We start from the raw sequence: 23,834 nt of genomic DNA, 5'->3' as shown, positions 1-23,834 counted from the left end.
ACGTTAGTTTGGGTGACGGATTGAGAGTCTCTCTCTCAGTCTCTCTCTCTCTATATATATGTGTGTGTGTGTATATATATGTGTGTGTGTGTATATATGTGTGTGTGTATATATATATATAAACAAAGTTTTAAAAATTAAGTTTGTATTATCTGGGATATTCAATATCCACGCTCACCCTACCCTAATAAAGTAACCAGAATTCTAAATTATTACAGCATCAATATATAAGCACCTAAAAAGCAAACAGGCATTCCTCGGGTGGTAAAAATAAATGAAACCGTACTCAACTTTCTACCTTAAATAAACCACATCATTTTAAATAAAAGTTTTGTCTTTAAAACCAGTGTATCTGTTCCAGGAGAATGTACAGACATGTTAACATATGTGAAAGAAAACTAGCACCTATAGTATTTTCTGTCACAGGGAGTTTTTTGTTTTGTTTTGTTTTGTTTTGAAAGAAAAGGCTGTGGAAATAAGTGCTAGACATCAAAGAAAATAGCTTTGTACTTTTTTTCTTTTTCTTTTTTAAATCCCTACAAGAGTTCAATGAGAGAAAACACAGAAGCCAAACATTACAGGGTTAACCAAGATGATGTCAGCAAGCCTGAGCGTTAAATTGCGGAGTGAATGCTGAAAGACCTTTTTAGCCAGGGAAACATTTTGCTGTAATGGTACCATTACAAATTTTTTACAGTAATAACACAGCACATTATAAGCTTGCTCAACTGATAAGCTCTTTGTAAGGGTTAGAAGTCTACAGCCCTCACACACAAAGACCTTTCTGTCTGAGGGTTCTTAGAAGTCAATAAGCTAAAAATCACATCCTGCACAATATCCACTTAGAGTCACAGAGGATCTAGTCTTCTATTGCTTTGCCTAGTTTCCCCTTGGCATAGAGAAGCCATTAGGACACAGAGGCAGAGAAAGCGACATCACTTTTGTGTCCAATTATCTCTTGGTTCTAGCCACTTTCTACTTCGAGACGATTTTAGAGTTAAAGAAGAATTGTAAAGATGGCAGAGAGAGTTCCCACAGCTTCACCCCACTTCTTCTGATGTTAACATCTCACTTAACTATGCCACACAGAGCAAAACTAAGAAACTGATATAGGTATACATTATTACTGAAAGTGTAGACTTTATTCAGATTTCACCAGTTTTCCCACTAATGTCCTGTTTCTCGTCCAATCTAGGGCCCCACAGTACATTTAGTAATCCCACCTCCTTGGTCACCTGTAACCTCTGATAGTTTCCCTGTCTTTCCTTGCTTTTCGTGACCTTGACACTTTTGAAGAACACGGATCAAGTATCTTGTGGAAAATCCCACACCTTGGGTTTGTCTGAAGTTTTCTCCTGATTAAACTGGGGTTGTGGATTTGGGGAAGACTATGCAGAGGTGACATGTCTTTCTCATGCCATCACATTGAGGGGGTAACCTGATACAAACGTGACCCACTCTTGTGATGTCAAGGTGGTGTCCACCAGATTCCCATTCTCCATTAAGGAGACTCGAGTCACCCTGTTCCTCCACAGTCAAGAGGAGGGAAATTAAGCTCCACTTCCAGGAGGAAGATTATCAAAGACTTTAAAATAAGCATTAAAACCACCACAGTGATTAACAAATACTTTGTTAACTACTTTATCTGAGACAGAGTTTTGCTCTTTGCCCAGGCTGTAGAGAAGTGGTGCGATCTTGGCTCACTTCAACCTCTGCCCCCCAGGTTCAAGTGATTCTCCTGCCTCAGCCTCCCAAGTAGCTGGGATTATAGGTGCTCACCACCATGCCCAGCTAATTTTTTGTATTTTTAGTAGAGACAGGGTTTTGCCATGTTGGCCAGGCTGGTCTCGAACTCCTGACCTCAGGTGATCCACCCATCTCGGCCTCCCAAAGTGCTACGATTACAGGCATGAGCCACTATGCCCGACCAACTACTTTCTTTAAACTATAATTTGTTTGATAAATAAATCTGGAGTTACAGTTCATGGCAACTAATAAAAGCTGAGACTTAAGAAGTCTTTTATAACCAGACCACATGAATATTTGTAAAATCATCAATTACAGAAACAAAAGATGCTTTAAAATATCATTTAGTTTTAGCTGTAAGGTGTTTGTCAGTTTAACCCCTGGCCAAAAGTTCTTTGTTTTCATCATCTCATCTAATACAGAGTACTTCCACATTGTGACTCAGGATTTAGTGCTGACCACTCATCTGCTCACTTTTACAGTCATGGCCCCTGTAACGATGTCTCAGTCAACAACTGACCCCTTATACTGTGGTCCCGTAAGACTGTAATACCTTATTTTTACTGTACCTTTCATATGTTGTGATATGTTTAGAAATACAAACACCATTGTGTTACAGTTGCCTACAGTATTCAGCACAGTAACATGCTGTACAGGTTTGGAGCCTAAGAGCCGCAGGCTACACCATACAGCCTAGGTGTGTTGGAGGCTGTACCGTCTAGGCTTGTGTAAGTGCTCTCTATGATGTTTATATAACAAAATCACCTGAAGACATACTTCTCAGAATGCATCCCTGTCATTAAGTAACACATTACTGCATCTGGTTATACAACTCATTGACAGTAACATGGCTCAGAGGAGAGAAGAAAGGAAAAGAAAACATATATATAAAGCATTAACCTATCAAACATATGACTGGGGGCATTTGTGTGCCAAGTCTGGCCTCCCACCAACCTGACTTTATAAAAGTTACTTACTAGAAAGACCCAGGGCTAAATGGCAATGATGGTTCTTAAACACTAGCAAGTATAAGACTTACCAGAGAAGCCTGTAAACAATGCAGATCACTGGACTCCACTTGCCAAGTCTGGGGTCTAGAAATTTGCCCATTAGCAAGCACCTGAAGTGATTCTCTTGCAGATGGTCTGCCTCTAAGAAACTCCCACCTGGTCTAAGACCCACAGGCAATGCTAATACTTGACATCCACACACACACTGACTTACACTTCTAAACCTTACATTTTACCTCCGATTTTCCTATCCCAAACAACATTGCCTTAGATGAACAACACTGCCACCACCAGATCCAGCTTCACCTTTGTTCCCTCACCTGTTCCTTTTCAAACAGCAGAGGGTCTTATTAGTTCAATAAAAATGATTAAATGTTAGAACTAAAGACTCAAAAGCTTTGCTGATGCCATCTTAAGACCTCTTAAAAATGTGAAAGGATGCCTTCATGATTGGTTGGAACAGTCCAGAAACCCAGCCACCTTTACAGAAGGGCATGGCCCAGGCAACCGGAGTGCCTCCCACAGCTCCCCAACTCATCCTGTTTGCTCTAATTGATCCAAGCACCCACCCCGTGCTTTCCCGTATAGCTTACAGTATCCTGCCTTGGTGTGCAGTAGCACAATCACAGCTCCCTGCAGCCTCAACCTTCCAGGCTCAAGCCATCTTCCTACCCGCCAAAGTAGCTACGTGCAACAAAATACCCAGCCAATTTCTTTCTTTCTTTCTTTTTTTTTTTTTGACAGAGACAGGGTCTTATTATGTTGCCCAGGCTGGTCTTGAACTCCTGGGCTCAAGTGATTCTCCCACCTTGGTGCTGGGATTACAGGCATGAGCCACTGTCGAGCCTTGTTTTATTCTTATCTCAAAATCCTTTGAATATTGATGTATGTTTTAAAAGGCAGACTACTGCTGATATAGTTTGGATATTTGTCCCCACCCATATCTCATGTTGAAATGTAATCCCCAGTGTTGGAGGTGGGCTCCGGTGGGAGGCAACTGGATCATGGGGTGGATCCCTCATGAATGGTTTGGTTGTGGTGCTGTCCTCCTAACAGTGAGTTAGTTCTTTACAAGACCCAGTTGTTTAAACACATGTACCACCCCCTTCCCTTGCTCCCATCTGTGCCATGTGAGATGTCTGCTTCCCCTCTGCCTTCCACCATGAGAAGCTCCCTGAAGCCTCCCCAGAAGCCAAGCAGATGCCTGTGCTATGCTATGCTTCCTGTACAGCCTACTGAATCACCAGTTAATTAAACCTCTTTTCCTTATAAATTACCCAGTCTCAGGTATTTCCTTATAGCAGTGCGAGAACAGACTAACACGTCAGTTCTACTATGGGAACTGAGGTGATAACAGCTGTGATCTCAACCTCTACAAATGTATAAAGGAAATGCCACTGTGCTATGTCTTAAGATAAAGAAAATGATATGTCAATCCCACTTCCTTGAGAATGTGCTAACAGGCTCTCACAATCACAGGACTCTGATATAGCCAATGGTGAAACCATTTCAGAGATGTTCACGTACCTGGAGAAGGTTTGTTCTGCCAACAAAATAATCACAGATTCAAAGCAACTAACACATCCATTTTAGGTAAACTATGATTGGTTCTGTCAAAATAGTCTTCCCTAAATTGTAAAAACAAACACATGGGATTCCAAGACTATAATGTTACTACAAAGCATATTCACGTATTTGTTTATATAGATCAAAATCTACGTGCAGTCTCAGGGAATGCGTTCTGAAGGGCTTTGCTTTTCAGATACTTGAGGATAGTTTCTGGTAGCCCTCACATTTCACAAGCATGTCATCTCACATGGCACAGATGGGAGCAAGGAAACGGGAGTGGTACATATGTTTAAACAACCGGATCTTGTAAAGAACTAACTTACTGTTAGGAGGACAGCACCACAACCAAACCATTTATGAGGGATCCACCCCCATGATCCAGTTGCCTCCCACCAGAGCCCACCTCACATTTCACAAGCATGTCCCAAACATGAGCTATGGTAACAGGCAACATGCATCATCTCAATTTATTCTTGGAACCATCCTATAAGACAGACAATTTCTACCCTCGCCCCATTTTTAAGGAAATTACAGTTCAGGGAAGTCAGGTAACTCGCTGCCCAAGACCACACCGCTAGTGAAGAACGAAGCTGAATGAAGCAACATGATTCAAGTCAGGCCTATTTGTGCCCAAACCAATGTCCTTAGCATTCCCTGCATCCCCTCAACTCTGGTGTTGTCTGGCCTTACCCTTTCGCCCCGCTCTGCCTCGTCACTCCACTCCAGTCATGCTGGCCACTATGCTATGTCCTAAACATACCACACATACTCCTCTGCACTATCTGTCTCACTGCACCCCACCTCGCTCCACCAGCATATAGGAGACCATGGTCTTGGCTTTCTGCACTGCTGTGTCTCCAGCTAGCACAGTGTCTTGCTACAGATGTTCAAATTTTTTTTTTTATTTTTGAAATTAATGTGAATATTGTAACTAATTGGTTGGAAGTCTTTCTAATTTTTAGAGCACAATACCCTGACTTCTTTTTTTTTACCCTGACTTCTTAATCAGAGTATAAGCGGACACTCAGCATAATTCATCTAATTATAAAAAGCAAAATTTAAGCTGTGGAGCTAAGGCCCCATAATGGATGCTCCTAGGTGACATCAGTGAAAATGGCAGAGTGAAGACCTCCAGAAATTCTGTCTGCCCTAAAAGTAAAGAGAACGCTAGCAAAAATGGGCAGCGACAACCTTTTCAGGACTCTGGATATTAAAGATTTGCAATAATCCAGACAGCATTTATGCAAGAAAAAGACGAAAATTTTGGTAATAGTAAGCTTTATGGCATTTTAATTTGCCCTATTTCCAGCCTGTTTTCTACCCTAGCCTTGAAAAACAACAGTCTACAATCACAGCAAAAACCAGCAGCCTGGAAGCCACTAGAGGGGTCATAAAGGGGCTGGAGCTCCTTCAAAGCCCCATTCCCAAAGAACTGTCATTGTCTGACCTATCTGGTTCCCTGGAAGACCTTGCAATGTTGTCTTTATTTGACCTGACTCAGAATTTTTCTACTGCAAACAGCTTCTTGGAAGCGGAATGGGGGCTGGTCAAGAACAATCACAGGCAATTGCTGAATACTGCACTGCCCAAGGGGATGGCTAACCATAAACCTGGTGGGGGAGCGGGGTGGGGAACAACAACAACAACAAAAAACACAGGCTACATAAAAGTTTAAAAGAAAAGCAAGGAATAAGATGTGATATGGGGTTTTGAAAAAGCTTCAATATATTACTCCTGGGAATCTACAAGGCCACATGCATGTGTGGGGGTGTGTGCAGGTTCAGCAAAGATCCAAGAAGGCCCTAAGCTCTCTGCACAAGCAAGTTAAGTGAAGGCTAAGGCAGAGTTGTCAACTGCCTGGTGAGTGTTCAGGGCAAGCACCAACATGTACACATACCCCTCAGCAAAGAGTCAGAAACTTTTTAGTTCCAGGCATCTAAGGAAATCTCTGTCCGGTCATCAGCCAAGCACTAAACAAAATCATGGAGAGACTTCAGTGGCCACATACAAAAAAAATACACTGTACAGAACTGGTTCTGAAAAGACACTAAACAAATAACAAAGTCCAGCAATAACATCCCTGAAGAAGGGGTAGAATGTGATTTCAAGAGTTGTCACATTCAAATAATAGTAAGTAAATGTCCAGTTTCCAAAAAAAATTATGAGATATGCAAAGAAACAAGAAAGTATGGCCCATACAAAGGGGGGAAGAGCAGCCAATACAGAGACAGAAATTATTTGTATTTTTAATGAGCCAAACAGAAATTACGGAGTTGAAAAGTACAATATCTGAAATGAAAATATCACAGCAGATTTGAACAGGTAGAAGGAAGAATCCATGAAACTGAAAGTAGGCCACTGCAATTATCCAGAGTGAGAAAGAAAGAAAACAGGAGTAAAAATGAGTAGAACACAGCATGCTGGGCGTTCCAAAGGAAAACAGAGACAGAGAGAAAGGGGCAGAAATACTCAAGAAATAATAAGTGAAAAATCTCCAAATTTGATGAAAAACAAGCCACATATCCAAGAGACACAACAAACTCCAAGTATGATAAACACAAAGGGATCACCTAGACACATCCTAATCAAACTGTTGAAAGCCAAAGAGAATCTTAAGAGTAGCAAGAAAAGCAACGCATGACATACAAAGGATCCTCAATAAGATTAAAACTGATTTCTTATCAGAAACCATGAATGCCAGATAGCCTCCATTCAAAGTGATAAAAGAAAAAGATTGGCAACCAAGAATTCTGTATCCAACAAAGACGTCCTTCAAAAGTGAAGGAGAAATTAGGAAAAAAGTGAAGGAGAAATTGGGACATTCCAAGAGAAACAAAGAGAATCCATCTCTAGCAAACTTGCTCTATGAAAAATATTAAAGGAAGTCTTTCAAGCTGAAATGAAAGAACATTATACAGTAACTCAAATAGGCATGAATAAAAAGCCCAATAAGGGTAACTACATAGGTAAAAAAGGATATAAATGTATTTTTTATTTGTAATTCCTTTTTTCTCTGATCTGATTTAAAAGACAAGTATATAAAGCAATTATTATAACTCTCTGTTGACTGGCATACAATGTATAAAGATATAATTTATTTGACAGCAACCGCACAAAGAGAGGAGAGAACACAGCTACACATGAGCAAATCTTGTGTTTACTACTGTTAAGTTGGTATTAATCGGAACTAACTTATCAGGTAAGATGTTCATTCCCAAGGCAACTACTAAACAATACAGTAAAAGAAATGACAAGGGAATTACAATGGTACACTAGGTAATAAAAAAGGCAGTATTGGAGTAACAGAAAAACAAAGATATGACATACAGAAAATAGCAAAATGGCAGACATAAGTCCTCCTCTATCAGTAATTATATTAAATGCAAATTAATTAAACACTCCAATTATGAGGCAAAATTGGCAGAATGAATTTTTTAAATGATCCAACTATATGCTGTCTTCATGAGAGACACACTTTACATTCAAAGACACCAACAAGTTGAAAGCAAAAGGATGAAAAAAGATATACCATGCAAATGGTTACCTAGAGAGCTGGAGTCATTATACTAACAGACAAAATAGACTTTAGACAAAAATTGTTACTAGAGACAAAGAAGGAATTTTATAACGATACAAGTATCTATCCATCAAGCAGGTATAACAAATATAAACATATATACATCCCCAAACACAGCCCTGAAATAAAAGGAGAAAAACCTGACAGAATTGAAGGAAGAAACAGATAATTCAACAATAACATGAGAGATTTCTGACTAGGTGTGGTGGCTCACAGCTGTGATCCCAGCATTTTGGGAGGCTAAAGCAGGCAGATCACTTGAGGCCAGGAGTTCAAGACCAGCCTGGTCAACATGGTGAAACTCTATCCCTAATAAAAATACAAAATTTAGCTGGGCATGGTGGCACGCTCCTGTTATCCCAGGTACTCAGGAGACTGAGGCCCGAGAATCACTTGAACCCAGGAGGCAGAGGCTGCAGCAAGCTGAGGTCATGCCACTGCACTCCAGTCTGGGTAACAGAGCGAGAGTCTGCCTTAAAAATAATAATGATATTAGAGACTTCAATATTCCACTTTTTGGGGGGGGGGACGGAGTTTTGCCCTTTGCCCAGGCTGGAGTGAAGTGGCGTGATCTCAGCTCACTTCAACCTCTGCCCCCCAGGTTCAAGTGATTCTCCTGCCTCAGCCCCCTGAGTAACTAGGACAACAGGTGCCCGCCACCATGCCCGGCTAATTTTTGTATTTTTAGTAGAGACGAGGTTTCACCATGTTGGCCAGGCTGGTCTTGAACTCCTGACCTCAAGTGATCCACCCACCCTGGCCTCCCAATATGCTGGGACTACAGGCTTGAGCCACCACACCTGCCCTAATACCCCACTTTTGATAATAGATAGAACATGCAGCATTAGTGCTCACTCTTTGGGACATCTATTCTAGCCACTGAGGGTCTACCTGGTTCTCAGGCCTGCGAGTTTAACGGGCAGCCTAAACAAGTGAGGAAGCAACTACTGTAACACAAATCATCTCCATGACAACCCAAAGTCAAGAAAAATTATTTCTTTGTGGAGAGAACATTCAAAAACCTCTCATGAGGTGATGGACATGTTAATCTTCCTGATTTGATCATTATGCAACATATACATGAATACATTAAACCATACTCCATAAATATGTACAATTGTAATTTGTCATTTTTTTTTTTAAAGAAACAGTATTTCTTCTATTATTAAAGGGAAAAATACCCCAGGCTTCTGGTACATGGATGTTCAACATTCCTTTGTAAGACAGTCAGACTAACCAGGAAGATTTTATCTTTTTACACATTTTGCTGCAAACTCCAATTTCCCTTGATGATATGCCTTCCCATAAAAAGAACATTATCCATTTCAGCATTCCCTGTACTGTTTTATATTTAAAATCAGCATCACAGGGTTTCATATTTTTAATTTTTCTTCAACTGTTTCATGAACATATGGTCTTTGTCTCCTCAACTACTCTAAAGTCCTTCAGGCAGAAAAAGGCGGCCATTCAAGTTTCAATCTTTTGCAATTTCCCTACCAATTCAGAGGGCAGTTCTGGGCTCATTAATGAGCCCTTAACAAGTACTTACCGGCTAACTCAGAGCTTCATAACTGGTATATTTTGGTGTGCGGGTGTAACACAAACAAGTTCCACATGTGCCCAGATAATAATCCTTCCAGGCCTAGAGTGGTACGGGGCTGTAAGGGTGGTGGAGGGGACAGCAGTTAGGGATTGGGGTAACAGCAGCCCTTGGAGACAGGCTCCTCAGTGTGAGTGAACTGAGTCAATGTCATGACATGAAAAAGGTTGGGGAGCCTTGGGCTAAATGACCCCCTAGAAACACTGCTGAAAGAACTGGAAATACCCTGAATGTCCATCAAAAAGACGAAGTTCTTTTATTTACCAAACGGGAAATCTTCCAAGACGTAGATAGTATTACGCTACCATTCATGTAAATGGGGAGAGAAGAAGAAACTTAATTGTTTGTATATGATACGATATGACACACAGGAAACCTCCATAAGGAGGCACCGTGGTGGCTGATTCACAGCAGAAGCCCAGGGGCTGGAGGCAGAGGAAGGAAGACGTATTCCTATAAGCCCTTTTGCACTTCTGAATTTTGAGCCACATGTATCGGCCATTAAAAACAATAAACATTTTAAAGTTGTCAAATTCGCCTTTGCCTATCTCCAAATTTCATTCTACACCTTCACCCCTAGTCAAATATGAGAAATAATAAAAGAAAGATCTGGGTACTGGTTGCCTGCATGCAGTCTGTGAAAATCCACTGAGCTCTACACTTATGACCTATGCACTTTTCCATAGGTATAGTACATGTCAACTTGAAAGTTAAAAGACAAAATGAATACGTTACTTAAGTCAACTTTTTGTTCCCTCTTAAGAGTAGTATAGCTTTTAATGTACTTGCCTTGATAAAATGAATTCCTATTTCAAACCTTTCAATAATAATTCTCAAAAAAGCCTCACCTGAGTTGAGTCAATACTGCTGACACCATGTGGCAAGGGGAACCAGGAGCTGAGCTCCTCTCAGTTCTACTCCAGCCTCAAGGCCTACGCTCTCACTCTCTTGTGCCTTTTCTGTGAGTTTAACATTATTTCCAAACAAAGTTCTCGTCTATTTATTAATAACCACCAATAATTATCAAAACAAGTTTAGAAATGAATCTCGACTTTGATTTTGATAGTTGTTCCTCACAAGTCATTTTAATTATTTAAGTGTTATCCCAAGGTATTATTTCTACTTGCCAAAAAAAAATTATACCTTCTGGCTAGGTTTATAATAGGGCAAAATAAGTACCTTCCAAGTCCCAAAGCTTAACATAATTGTCTTTAACATAAGACTCCACCTCAATAATTTCCCATAATGTGAGCCGTAATGAGGAAACTAGATTTACAGGAAGTTTAATAAAAAGTTCCTCATCCACACGAAGGATTAATCTTACCTGAGTGGTGAACACAATGATAAACCCTAATAACAACTTAAGTTAGAAGCACTTAAAGTTTTATAAAAAGAAAAAGAAAAAAACATAGAAATCAAAGGTCTAATAAGATGGCAAGTGTTCCAATAGATGAATTCTTAAAATTATAATGAAGAACTATATGTGAAAGGCAACACTTTAAACATATACGAAAACATACAGGAGAAAAAAAATTCGTGACCTAAGGAAGGGAAGAATTTCTTCAACAAGGCACAAAAGTATAAACCGTAAAAGAAAAGAACGATGCATTAGATCGCACTTAAAGATTCACAATTCGTGTACAATGAAAATCTCACAATTAAGGTGAAAAGATAAGTCATAGTCTGAGAAAAGATACTCCATCCAGAATAAAGCACTTCAACAAAACCGTAAGACTGACATTTCAGCAGAAATATGGGCCAAGACTATGAACAGGCAACGCAGCTCACAGAAGAGAAAAAGAGAACTCTGGGCACTGCAGGTGGGAGGGCCCTGTGGCACAAGCCCCTGAGGAGAAGCCTGCAGCATTGAGTCAAAGCTCTATCACCACAGGGCATTTAAAGAAATGCAGAGCTGCAGCAGGCCCAACTAACCACACTCCCAGGGAGAGCCTTGCTGCTGCTGCCCCAGACTCACCTCCCAAGGCAGGGAGACAGGGAACTACCCAGGTTTGGGGGCCTTCTCACTAACCAGGTCCCTTTAGCTGATAAGGCCACTGACAGGATGCATCAAGCCTAAGAGGAGGCTCCCAGTGTCCAGACAGGATAATTCCATGCACCCCATGCACCCCATGCACCCCTTCGTAGGCCATCAGAAACCTTTTGTAATTACCTCATATCAGAGGAAAACCATCTCCAAAATGGCCTCCCACCCTTGTAGCCCCAGGATGACACTTTCTAACTACATCTTGGCACTAATGCTAAACCCAAGTTCTTGATCAAACTCAAGAGACTGGCTCTGTTGGCGTCTGTCCAGTAGTATATAACAACACGATCACACTAAGACATACTTTTTCTCTCAAAAAAGCAAGTCTGTTTTCTATGATTACAGCAAGAAGGTTGGCTTCTCGGGGATGATGGTCAGGGGAAAGTGTTCCAAAATATACAACGTGTTACATGTTTTAACCATAATGAAATGTGTCAAGGCTATAACTACTTAATTAGGATGGGCAAAATGCAGAAATACTGCCAGCTGTATTCTGCTTAAAACAGCATGAAATCCTCAAACAGCTTTCCTCACTGCAAAAATCCGTGACAACAGAGAGATCCTGCAAGCCCAGTGAGCCATCCCCTATGTGCTGGGGTTGGGGTGATAGCATAAGGCACACAGGGATTAAAGAGTTCACCCAAGATCACATTTAGGACTTAAAATGTATTTGTGACTTTATAATTAAAAATTACATGACCACCCCGTGTATGCTTGAAAACGTCCACTTCCCTAAAGTTCAAACAAACAAAAAAAAAAGTAAGAGTGATTAGCAGACATTTAAAAGCAAGTCTGGGGGTAGACAAGTACAGGCAGGAGTACTACTCTTTCAAGTACGTGCTGTAGAAAATTAGTCCAGAAAAAAGCTAACAGTTCATATCAGAAAGTGTATTCTTTTTCTTAGGCAAAAGATCTAGCAATTCCCTCTGCTCCTCACAACTGCCAATACTTTATTAATCTAAAGACAACACAACCTAAATAATTTCTTTCACCCTAACTGATACTAGATTCTGCAAACTGCAGGCAAAGGGAGCACATTGCCAATAACAACAGAGGAAAGTCCAAAGCCAACTCATCTTCTCTAGAACTGCTACAGAGAAAACATCTACAATCGGACTTCCTTCGGCAATTTCATTTATGTGTCACGGTAACTCAGAAGCTGCACGATACCTATTCTAAAGCAGTAACTATATTGTAAACTCACAGATTACAATCACTATCTGAAAAGTCAAGGTACACAACAAATGCAAAACCAAATGCTATTGGCTTTTTCACATCATGATTCCTTTTATGAGTTCAAAACAGATAGGTTTCTAATCTGTGTAGGTCATTATGACCAGATGAGAAGAGCCAGGCCTTTGCAAAAACAAATAGGGAGACATCCTACATTCTTGCAATTACATCTGTGGAATCAGCAGAAGTCAGACAAGATGATTTTCTGGATAATCAAGAAAATATCACTGTGACCATCAACAAACCATTATCTTTTCTTTAGGCCCCAAATGCCATTATTTATTAAGTATTAGGACAAAAGTATGGAAGAGCCAGGCACAGTGGCTCACGCCTGTAATCCCAGCACTTTGGAAGGCTGAGGCGGGTAGATCACGAGGTCAAGAGTTCAAGACCAGCCTGACCAGCATGGTGAAACCTCGTCTCTACTAAGAATACAAAAATTAGCCTAGCGTGGTGGCGCAAGCCTGTAATCCTAGCTACTCGGGAGGGTGAGGCAGGAGAATTGCTTGAACCCAGAAGGCGGAGGTTGCAGTAAGCCAAGATCACACCACTGCACTCCAGTTTGGGAGACAGAGCAAGACTCTGTGGGGGGGGAGGGGGGGGAGAAAACGTATAGAAGATATGCACTCAAAGCTGAGAAAAGGTAATAAAGGGGAACTGAAATTTTTAATCTAAGGCTAAAAATGTAGAATAATGCCAACTTTAACCCTCAAAGAGGATATCATCTCTTATTTCCTATGATATACTCAGAACTAACGACAAAATTGACAAAATTAAGTTTTTCCCATGGTAAAGAATTCTGTTCTTACCTCATAAGACCATACACACTGCACCCCTGCAAACCTCCGGACACATCTTCCCACCTCCACGTCCTCATGGGTGGTGTACATCTCCCGGAGACACTTGCCAATGTGCGGCACCATTCTCCGAAGTACCTCCCGGCTCATGATCACGCCAGGCCCCCCCATGCAGAAGTTCTCACCAGGCTCGAGGGCCAGTTTTCCCATTTCTTCCGTGGTGCCCAGGCCTGTCTGCCCAAGAAAGAGGGGCTCGCTGCTATTCAAACTCCTCAGGAAATTCTCCAGACGGTCTCCTTTGATGTACACATCATCATCTGCTCTCATAAACCATTCGTACTTGTCCAAGTAGTGGTCGTGCATGTACTTGAGCATCATGAAGGACTTCTTCTGGGGCGGGTAGGAGTCATCCACACCCCGTAGTGGCACTATTGGAATTGGTATAGATGTGTCAGAACCCTCACTTGAGAAGAACTGAACTTTCCCAGGAATTGTCTTGGACCATGTTCTGGAATTAAAATAAGTATCAGTTAGAGAACAGTTTATTCCAAGCTGATTTTCAGGGATTTACGTATCTGCCCATTTTGCATTGCCGTGTTCAATGGAATGATAAAAAGCTACTTGGCCTGCTTGATTCCTCTTAATGAAAGCCCAGGTTACTGGGTATTGCAAAGTCTAAATTAATTTTCAAAAGAACCCCAACAAAACATGAAGAAGCGTTAAAACTGTTCTAGGATAACAAAGTTTTAGTTATGGCTGAAAACCAAACTGCCAGGGGACCAAGATCTGGGTATACAGATTAATTCTGTGATACTATCAACTCCCTACCTACAAACTTCTCAGCTCTATAAAACAAAAAACAAAATCAAATGGTTCACTCAAAAAATTTTCTTTGAACCAAGTGCCAAGTATGTGCTAAGCTAAAGGGATGTGGTGGTGAACATAAACGTGGTCCCCAACTCGGAGAGGACATAAACTAAGAGAAGTACTCACAAAGAGCAGAGCACAGGACATGAGCTAGACCAACAGAACAGGGAGCCTTCCCCTGAAACAGGGTTAACATCAAGGAATGCAGGGCATGAAAGTGCTGTCATGAGGCAAGGAAGAAGGCTGATACAGTTTGGCTGTGTCCCCACCCAAATCTCATCTTGAATTATAGCTCCCACAATTCCCACATGTTGCGGGAGGGACCTGGAGGGAGATAAGCGAATCATGGGGACAATTTCCCCCACACCGTTCTGATGGTCATGACTGAGTCTCATGAGATCTCATGTTTTACAAGAGGTTTCCCTTTTAGCTTGGCTCTCATTCTCTTTTGTCTGCCACCAAGTAAGACGTGTCTTTCACTTTCCGCCATGATTGTGAGGCCTCCTCAGCTACGTGGAACTGTGAGTCCATTAAACCTCTGTTTCTTGGCCAGGCGCGGTGGCTCATGCCTGTAATCCCAGCACTTTGGGAGGCCAAGGCGGGCAGATCATGAGGTCAGGAGATCAAGACCATCCTGGCTAACGTGGTGAAACCCTGTCTCTACTAAAAATACAAAAAAAATAAGCCAGGCCGTAGTGGTGGGCGCCTGTAGTCCCAGCTACTCGGGAGGCTGAGGCAGGAGAATGGTGTGAACCAGGAAGGCAGAGCTTGCAGCGAGATGAGAGCGACAGAGCGAGACTCTGTCTCAAAAAAATAAATTTAAAAACAACAACAACAACAACAACAATACCACCACCTCTGTTTCTTTATAAATTACCTATTTTGGGTATGTCTTTATCAGCAGTGTGAGAATGGACTAATACAGAGGCAAATGTGGCCAGGCACAGTGGCTCATGCCTGTAATCCCAGCACTTTGGGAGGCTGAGGCAGGAAGATCACAAGGTCAGGAGTTCAAGACCAGCCTGGTCAACATGGTGAAACCCTGTCTCTACTGAAAAAAATACAAAGTTTAGCTGGGCATGGTGATGTGTGCCTGTAATCCCAGCTACTCAGGAGGCTGAGCCAGGAGAACTGCTTGAACCTGGGAGGCAGAGGTTGCAGTGAGCCGAGATCACACCACTGCACTCCAGCCTGGGCAAAAGAGCAAGACTCCATCTCAAAATAAAAATAAAAATTAAAAAAAAAATACAAAAAAAAATACAGAAGCAAATGTGCAGGGCCTGGCAGAGTACACTAAAGATGCAGGCCTCTATGTTGCAAGAGCCACAGGAAGGTTCTAGAGGGAATGCGGCAGAAGACAAGATTAAGGCCCATACATTTTGAACTCCCTAGGAATGGAGAAGAGGACTGAAGGAAGCCAGAGTGGACCCAGGAAGACCACTGAGTAAACTACTGCAGCAGCCCAGACCCGGGTTTAAGAGACAACAGTTGCCTATCAACAGAGGGAGGATGAGTGGTCAACTGCAAGGAAACCACATAAAGGCTGCTTCTGCTGAGCAGCTAATTTAAGGCTATCATGTCGCACTTTCCCTCACATTTTCTTTGCACTCTGTATTAAGATCTAAAGTTGTTTGGCTACAATAATTAATTTATACAGACCACTTCCAAGAAAAAGTATCGTGGAGAATAAATAAAATAGTAAATTTAATCCTAAGATCAAAAAAGCACAGTTATCAAATGACGTTCTCTCAAATATTTTTTTATTTTACCTGTTACAAGTGTATTTATTATAGTGAAAAATTACTTGAAGATCAATGAAACTCCCACACATCTTTAAGGAAAAGTCTTAGGAGAGAAATATCTGAAAAGATACACACCAAACCTCTGGGAAGGAGATATCAAGGAGGAAAACTGGGAGGAGCTGGAATGCATGTGGACAAAGGTGACTTTCACTTTTTATTCTATGCATCTCTATATTGAAGGACAATGGCGTTAAGTATCATATTACTTTTTGAAAAAAACTGTGATAAAATATACATAAAATTTATCATCTTAACCATTTCTAAATGTAAAGTTCAGCAGCATTCAGTGTTGTGAAACCATCACCACCATCCATTTCCAGAACTTTTTTCATCTTGTGAAACTGAGATTCTAAACATTTTACTTTTGTAATTTTAAAAAGAACTCACAATGAAGTACTTGGAAAACAAATGGCCGGCTTTTATTTCTCTTCCAAACCCAAATATGAGGAATACAAAACAACTTCAAATGTATCTTTCAAGTAGAGGCAAAATTTAATGGAATTCAACTTTCTGCCAATACACCTCTCAAAAAGTGCAAAGATTAAATATATACCATTTTTCATCAAATTTAGGATGTTAATTGGAAGATGCACCATTGTTTTATCAACAACAAATTAAAAAAATACTGCCAATCATAATCCCATGATGCCAGTAACTATAAAATCCATCCTAATTTCTGAGATGTCAAAATCACAGAATGGATATAAGATGGCGTTGTTAATGTTTTCACTTAGTGCCTATGGATTTAAAATGGACCTGTATTCTTATGCCACTTAAATAACTCATTAACAAAGAACAACAGTAACAACAAAAAACAAATTCAGCTCATTCATTTCACAGTATTAACAGATACTGTACTAGGTACTGCACTTCATTTTCACAAAGGATATGCTCCTGAAGAAAAAGGATGTAGAATAAACAGAGATGTGGCAATTAATTTAAAGAAAAACCAATTCCACCTACAAAGGGACAAGTCCTTTTGCAAATGTGACAATGTGTGAATGTGTGACAAGTTATACACAGTCTTCTGATGTGGTGACATATGGAGGGGAGACAACTTCTCAGAACGCCTCCAGCCTTGGGAAGTTAGGACAAAATTATAGTGTCATGACCCCCCATTCAAGTTGAGGAGCCCCTGATGATGCTCTCTTTATAGAGAAATGTTTTTCATTTGGCAGTCACAACAATTCTTTGAAAAGGTAAATAATTTCAGTGTTTGGCACATAATAGAGGTCAATAAATGTGTGGACTGAATACTGCCCACTAGTGTACTATAAGCGACTTAATGGTTCCGCATGTGTTTACAAAAGGTCAGAAATCATTTCTATCTTGTATCTTTGAGAAATTTTCAACTTAGGAAGCCATGAAAATACTAAAACACTATAATGTTATTTGGGAGATGGGGTGGGTGAGACAATTCCTGCCTTCAAAGAACAACCTACTAAGGAGGCAATCTACAGCATCACGGTCAAGAGCTGGCTCTGGAATCAGGCCATGGGAGTGAGCATCCCAGCTCCACTTTGGGTGAGTTACTCTGTGCCTCAGTTTCCTTATCTGTAAACGGGGGTTGCTGTGAGGGTTAAATGAGTTCTCTGTAAAGTGCTTAGAAGCCTGCTTGGCACTATGTAAGTATGACTTATTATTAGGTAAGGCAAGAATTTGCAAATCAAATAAAGTAGTGAGAAGAAAAAGTAAGGAAGACAGGAAAGTGTGGGTTCAACATGGACTAGTCAGTCTCAGAAATACATGGAACAAAGGTAATGTGGAAAATGCTTCTTACGTTTCTGGCTAAAAACCTGAGCCTCAAGCTATATACTGAAATCTTGTTTTACTATCAACTTCAGACAATGTTACAGGATAGAAGTCTAAGACTTTAAATTTCACAAGTGTTTTTGCTTTAGAACACCAGAAACTTTCCTATTAGACTGAGGATGAAACTTCATTTTAGTTTGGCCCTGCTTCCCATGTGCCCCACCAGGAAGAATACTGTGAAAGAGGCCCTAGCAGTACAACCAGCACGTACGCAATTAATGCCTCAACTATGACTTGAAATGGTGTAATCTGCTCAAGAAGAGAAACCAATTAATTTTAAAAACAGTCTAACCTCAACCCTACAGTTTTATGGTAACTCCACCCAATTATTATCTGTTCCTTTTTAGGTAATTCAGGGAAAAACCTCATGTTGTCCTTTTCTGTTCTAAATGACTGGTGGTTGGTTTTGAGGGAAATCTCTCAATGTCAAGTCTTTGTAAACCCTCCAATCTTAAGAAATTATAATCTTTTCAATTAGGGTCCTTTAACTTAAATAGCTCCACAAAGTGAACAAGTTCTGGAACATAAATTGTGATTCACCACCATCCTGAGGAAGGAGGAGGGGATGTATTAATAATTTTAAATAATTGAAGGGAATGCTCCTGAAGAAGCAAGCTGTTCCCTCTTCTGCAATATCAACAGGTCCAGTTCCTTCATTTTCATAAGCAAACGTCAGCTTTGCCATCAACACATTTGTTACCAGGAGCAAAGAACTCTCACTTAATTGAAACAACAAAACGTTTGCAGAGGCTTTGCCAGAAAAAGCTCATTTTCAACGAACTGATATCCAACTCTTGCTCAAGCCCAGATAAGACAGCTGAAACTTGAGAGTGCCAAGTGAATCTTCCATCATTCTAGGTTTCTAAACGCTATTCCTACACTGAGTTAAACCACAGTTAAGTAATTCGGCTGGACCAATATTAGCTTAGCTAAGGAATGCCTTTGCTGGTTAGGACTTAACCCATTTATGCCGGAGGTTGCGATTTTTTTGTGTGTGGAAAAAATCAGACCTTGGTGATGACCTTGAGCAGGATAATAAATAACTCCCACAAGCTTAGTGTTCCAATAATGGAACTCTAAGCATAAAATGGGTTAATATCAGTCTCCATTTCTATTCAGTGTTGTTTTAAGAAAAGATACATAAAATACACCACTGTATAAAGTTGCATCTATAGCATGACTCTCGTGCTCGGTAAATATTCATAATATATGGGTAAGTTTAAAAAGCAGGCAACAGTATATACTTGTGAGGTGGCTTACCAAGGAACAAAAGTACATATAAAAAATAAAATAACGTACAACTCCACCCCCAAAGTATTCACCGTGGTTATTCTTGGATGGGAAAACCAGAAAGGATTTAATAGTCTTTTTTTTTTTTTCTGAGACGGAGTCTGGCCTTGTTGCCCAGGCTGGAGTGCAATGGCGTGATCTCACTGCAACCTCCGCCTCCCGGGTTCGAACGATTCTCCTGCCTCAGCCTCCCGAGTAGCTGGGATTACAGGCACCTGCCACCATGCCCAGCTAATTTTTATACTTTTAGTCAAGACGAGGTTTTACCATGTTGGTCAGGCTGGTCTCGAACTCCTGACCTCGTGATCCGCCCACCTCGGCCTCCCAAAGTGCTGGGATTACCGGCGGGAGCCAAAGTGCCCGACCAATAGTCTTCTTTATGTTTTCTAAATTTTCTAAGTTTTCTGCAACAGGTAATTTAGCGTCAGAAAAAAAAGTTTTAACTGGGCAAAAGCTTTCAGGCTAACAAGCAACCAAAGAAACCAAAACATGTAACAACAGAGAATTTTTACTTTTGTAATAGAACATTTTTTTATCCAACAAGAAAACTGAAAGAAAATGGAATAGGATTGAGTTGTTTCGACTGTGATTTTAAACTTTAATAGTTATTCTACTATTTACCATTAAAAAGGTGGGGAGATTTTCCATGAGTTCCCCAAAATTACTATTACATGTGCTGTCTGATGGTTACACAGCAATAAGTGTGAAAGGACTCACGATAAAATCATCTTGGAAGTTAAAGAAGGGAGGATATGGGTTTTTCTCTTTGTAGAACTGATGGATAATAGGAATTAAGTGTATACACAGCTGTTCCTTAGTATCCAAGAGGGAATGATCCCAGGACCCCAAAATCCACAGATGCTCAAGTCCCTGATATAAAATGGCGCAGTATTTGCTTAAACCTTCACATATCCTCCTGTATACTTTAAATCATCTCTAGATTACTTATAATACCTAATACAATGTAAATGCTATGTAAATAGTTGTTATACTATATTGTATTTACTTGTATTATTTTTATTATTGTATTCTTATTTTTTATTGTTTTCCCTCCCAAATATTTTCAATCCATGGATGGTGGAATCCACAGGTGTAGCAGATAGCAGGGCCAGCTGTATTTACAGTCTCCCGTGTTACAGAAGGGATTTAAGACAACTTAACCAAAATGCATACAGGATGAGAAAAATCAGCAAGAAAATGAGACCAAGGAAAAGAGTAGGAAACCTTTAAGCAAGGAACAAAAGGCAAATCCTGGTTGGGGCTGCCCTGCCCCGGGCAAACCCTGAATCAGTGACAGCACTCTCAGGAGTCACCACTTCAACTGCAAAGTGCTCATGTGCTGAGACCTATCTGCCATCATGTGACCGATGGATTTGCTAGTGGTGGGCCCAAATTCAGTACAAACTTTCTAGCAGGCAGCCATAGGAAGTCACAAGACTGTGTCCTACTGTTCAGGGTTAAGTGTAAAAACTATTTCAGATACTAAGGCCTGAGGGAAACTTCTCCCTAGGTCAATGACGGAGGTATCATTACAGGAAGCACAGGGTGATGAAGCAGCAGTCCAAGTTCATCCTCCCAAAAAAGTACATGGAGGGCACTACTCTATGCTGCCAGTCACAGCCATGGCCTTGAGAAAAGGCAGAGGTCTTTCAAGGCTACCAAGTGATGCCATGGGCCTCTCCTCGGCTGGAAGGAATCCCCTCTGGCAAGATGTTGCAAACACTGTTCAGTCCCTCATCTCCGTCTTCTGCCTTGGTCCCAAAAGCTCTGCAGCAAATGCATTCAGTTGCAGTTTCCCACTTCTATGCGTGTGGTTTCCGGGTATGTGGTTTCCTCTTTCAAAACCTTTAACTGTCTCATCGTACACGTCCTTATGACCTGTCCAATCTCAAATTCTTTTTGAAAGGAAGCGGGAAAATATAACAGAGGTTGTGAATGATTGGAAAATTATTTTAAAAGAAAATCAAATTATACTTTTACTGTCCATCCTAAAAAACAGACTTCAGGGGAAAGCAAGCAGTAAAGAGCCCTTTTTCTTCTTAATTAAGCTGTTGGCAGGGTGGATTACAGCTTCCCACTTCAACAATGGCCTGGGTACAAGCCCAGAGGGCATTCCAAGGTATTAAAGGCTAAGAGGAGCCTGCCCTGTGAGCCCAGGTTCACAGCAAACAATGGGAACAGAGACCGCAAATAGGACACTTTTGAAACATAAGAATTAAAATTTGGAGTGTAAACGACAGAAGGCAAATTCTGATCTCATGAGACATTTCCAAAGCTTGAAAGTTTTTGAGAGCTACTTTATATAATTTGCATATCACTGCCGTACCCTTAAAAGTGTAAATATACAACTAATACTTAATGATCCACATGAACCAAAAATCAGTATTGTTTAATGCAAACAATTAAACCACACTGAACTTATTCTGGCCGATCACGTCTTCCTGGACTGAGGCACTACCCTGTACGAAGCCCACCTAACAACTGTCACCAGCCACCCTGGCTCTACAGCCTCCACTGGCCAATCCATTGGCTTTTCCATCCCACACACGTCTCCCAGGTGATCACCCACATCACTTTCCCACTCTCATGGACACTGCTAAGGCTGGGCAAACAGTCATCGTGGATAAGGAGACCAGCCTTATACTTCAACCACTTTCAGGCCCACTCTCAGTGTGCATGGCTTGACGACTTGAAAACTTGGACAAAACCTGCCGGTCAAGGACACCTTCGCAGTGCTTGGGCTGGATTTAACTGAAGGTCAGAAAACTTGATTCCAACATTAGCTTCTGAGGCCACATTCGGTGTCTGGATCCATGTGCTACTCTAAATTCTGCCCAATTATCTGCAGACACTACCATCAGAAACACGCTGAGCAAAGTGTAACAGCCTTTCCACCTAGAAAACCACAACCTCAACGGCCTCGACACCTACCTGTCAATAATCCTCAGGTTTTTGGTTTACAAGCACCAACTTGACACCAAATCAGAGCAGACTGTACCTTATTTTTAATAATCCAGAAAATGTATTTGTCTACAGAATAAATGCTGTAGCTATAAATGCTTCAGAGATGACACTGAATTCAGGTGAGAAGATGGACTGCTTTTATACTTGTAAACTGTAACGAGGTTTTCCTGTTCATCCAATGCCATCCGGAACCAGAAGCCAAAAAGGCATCAACAAGAGGTGGAAGCACTGAGTATTTACATTAAGATACAAAAGCTGGGGCCCCTGCATTGAAAATGCTGCCACCAGATCCTCCCTAGTATCACCTGGAAGCATGAAGTTACAGTAACTGAGGAAAACAGTCATTACACTAACCGAGTAAATGTGTGCTAAAATAACTCCGTCACTTCAGGACAGAATTAATGGTAACTGACTGAAACAAGAATGGGCTGTAGCTCTGTGCCTAGCAGACCTCCAGGCCAACAGCCTAACGTGCTCAAAATGGAATGCACAGTTTCTCTTAGAGCTGGCATCTTTTTGTGGTTTTACTGTAGCTTTATTATAAAATAACTGCTTACTGCAGAAAAACTAGAATATATAGAAAAGTGCTAAAAAGAATATAAAAGATCATTTGGCATCACAGTGAGTACATCCTTGTATGTTTCCTTTTCTATGCTACACATATACTTTTGTTTTACTTTAAACATAAACGGACTTGTACTGACCATACTGTTTTACAGCTTACTTTCACTTAAGTATATTCTGAACCTCTCTTCATGTCAATAACATATTTCAGCCACACCATTTTTACTTGTCAGAGATGCAGACCACAGTATGGATGAATCAGTTAAGTCAATTTTGGTCCTTATCTCCTAAAGCAGGATACCTAAGATACCTGAAATTTCCACTTCATATGTATACCTTTAAACACACCTTTAAAACTCCTTTGGAAAAAATTCCAGAGGAATTGCTAGACCTCAAAAGAGCTGCATTTTAGACTTCTAGATAAATGCTACCCAAGTGCCCCTCAACAGGTACTGGTCCCGTCCAACTCTAGCTAGGTACCGGTACTTGATGAACTCCAGCCACCCTCTGCAGTGGCAACACCGCTGGGCTGATCTTCCAAAATACACATCCCCTCAGGCTACTGTCCTGCTGAAATGTCACCAACAGCTCTGGACACCAACCACATGAAGCCCAAATTCCTAAGCCTGGCATGCAGACCTTCGCTCCATGTCCCTGCCCACCACTCTACCACCCACAGCCTACACCCAACCCCAAGCAGCTGGCCTTTCCCATCACTCCTTCACTAATTCCTGCCATTTCATGTTGTAGGAAACCTGTAGTTGTCTCTGCCTCAAAAACACCTCTTCATCTTCCAAGACTGAGCTAGTGGGTAAAAAAAGGGTAGGAGTGTGGGTGAGACATTTCTTGATCCATTCACCCACTGGGTGTAAGCCTCTTTCTTCTGTTCCCCCACAGTGACTAGTTCAAGCACCTTGACAGCCCTCTAACCAATACCGTCGCTCGTTTCCTTCTGAGAC

General features: G+C 41.0%; 1 protein-coding gene across 1 annotated transcript in view; it reads right to left on the bottom strand.

Moving 5' to 3' along the window:
- Positions 1 to 23,834, bottom strand: part of CHSY1 (chondroitin sulfate synthase 1) — a 75,371-nt gene that overhangs the window by 45,760 nt on the left and 5,777 nt on the right. Inside the window, exon 2 of the mRNA XM_017863398.1 lies at positions 13,589 to 14,084. Coding sequence (XP_017718887.1) covers positions 13,589 to 14,084 — 496 coding nt within the window. The remainder of the gene's footprint in view (positions 1 to 13,588; positions 14,085 to 23,834) is intronic.

Source organism: Rhinopithecus bieti, unplaced genomic scaffold (assembly GCF_001698545.2).
Source record: "Rhinopithecus bieti isolate Rb0 unplaced genomic scaffold, ASM169854v2 scaffold_69980, whole genome shotgun sequence".
NCBI lineage: Eukaryota > Metazoa > Chordata > Mammalia > Primates > Cercopithecidae > Rhinopithecus > Rhinopithecus bieti.
This window is presented reverse-complemented; position numbering and strand designations above follow the sequence as displayed.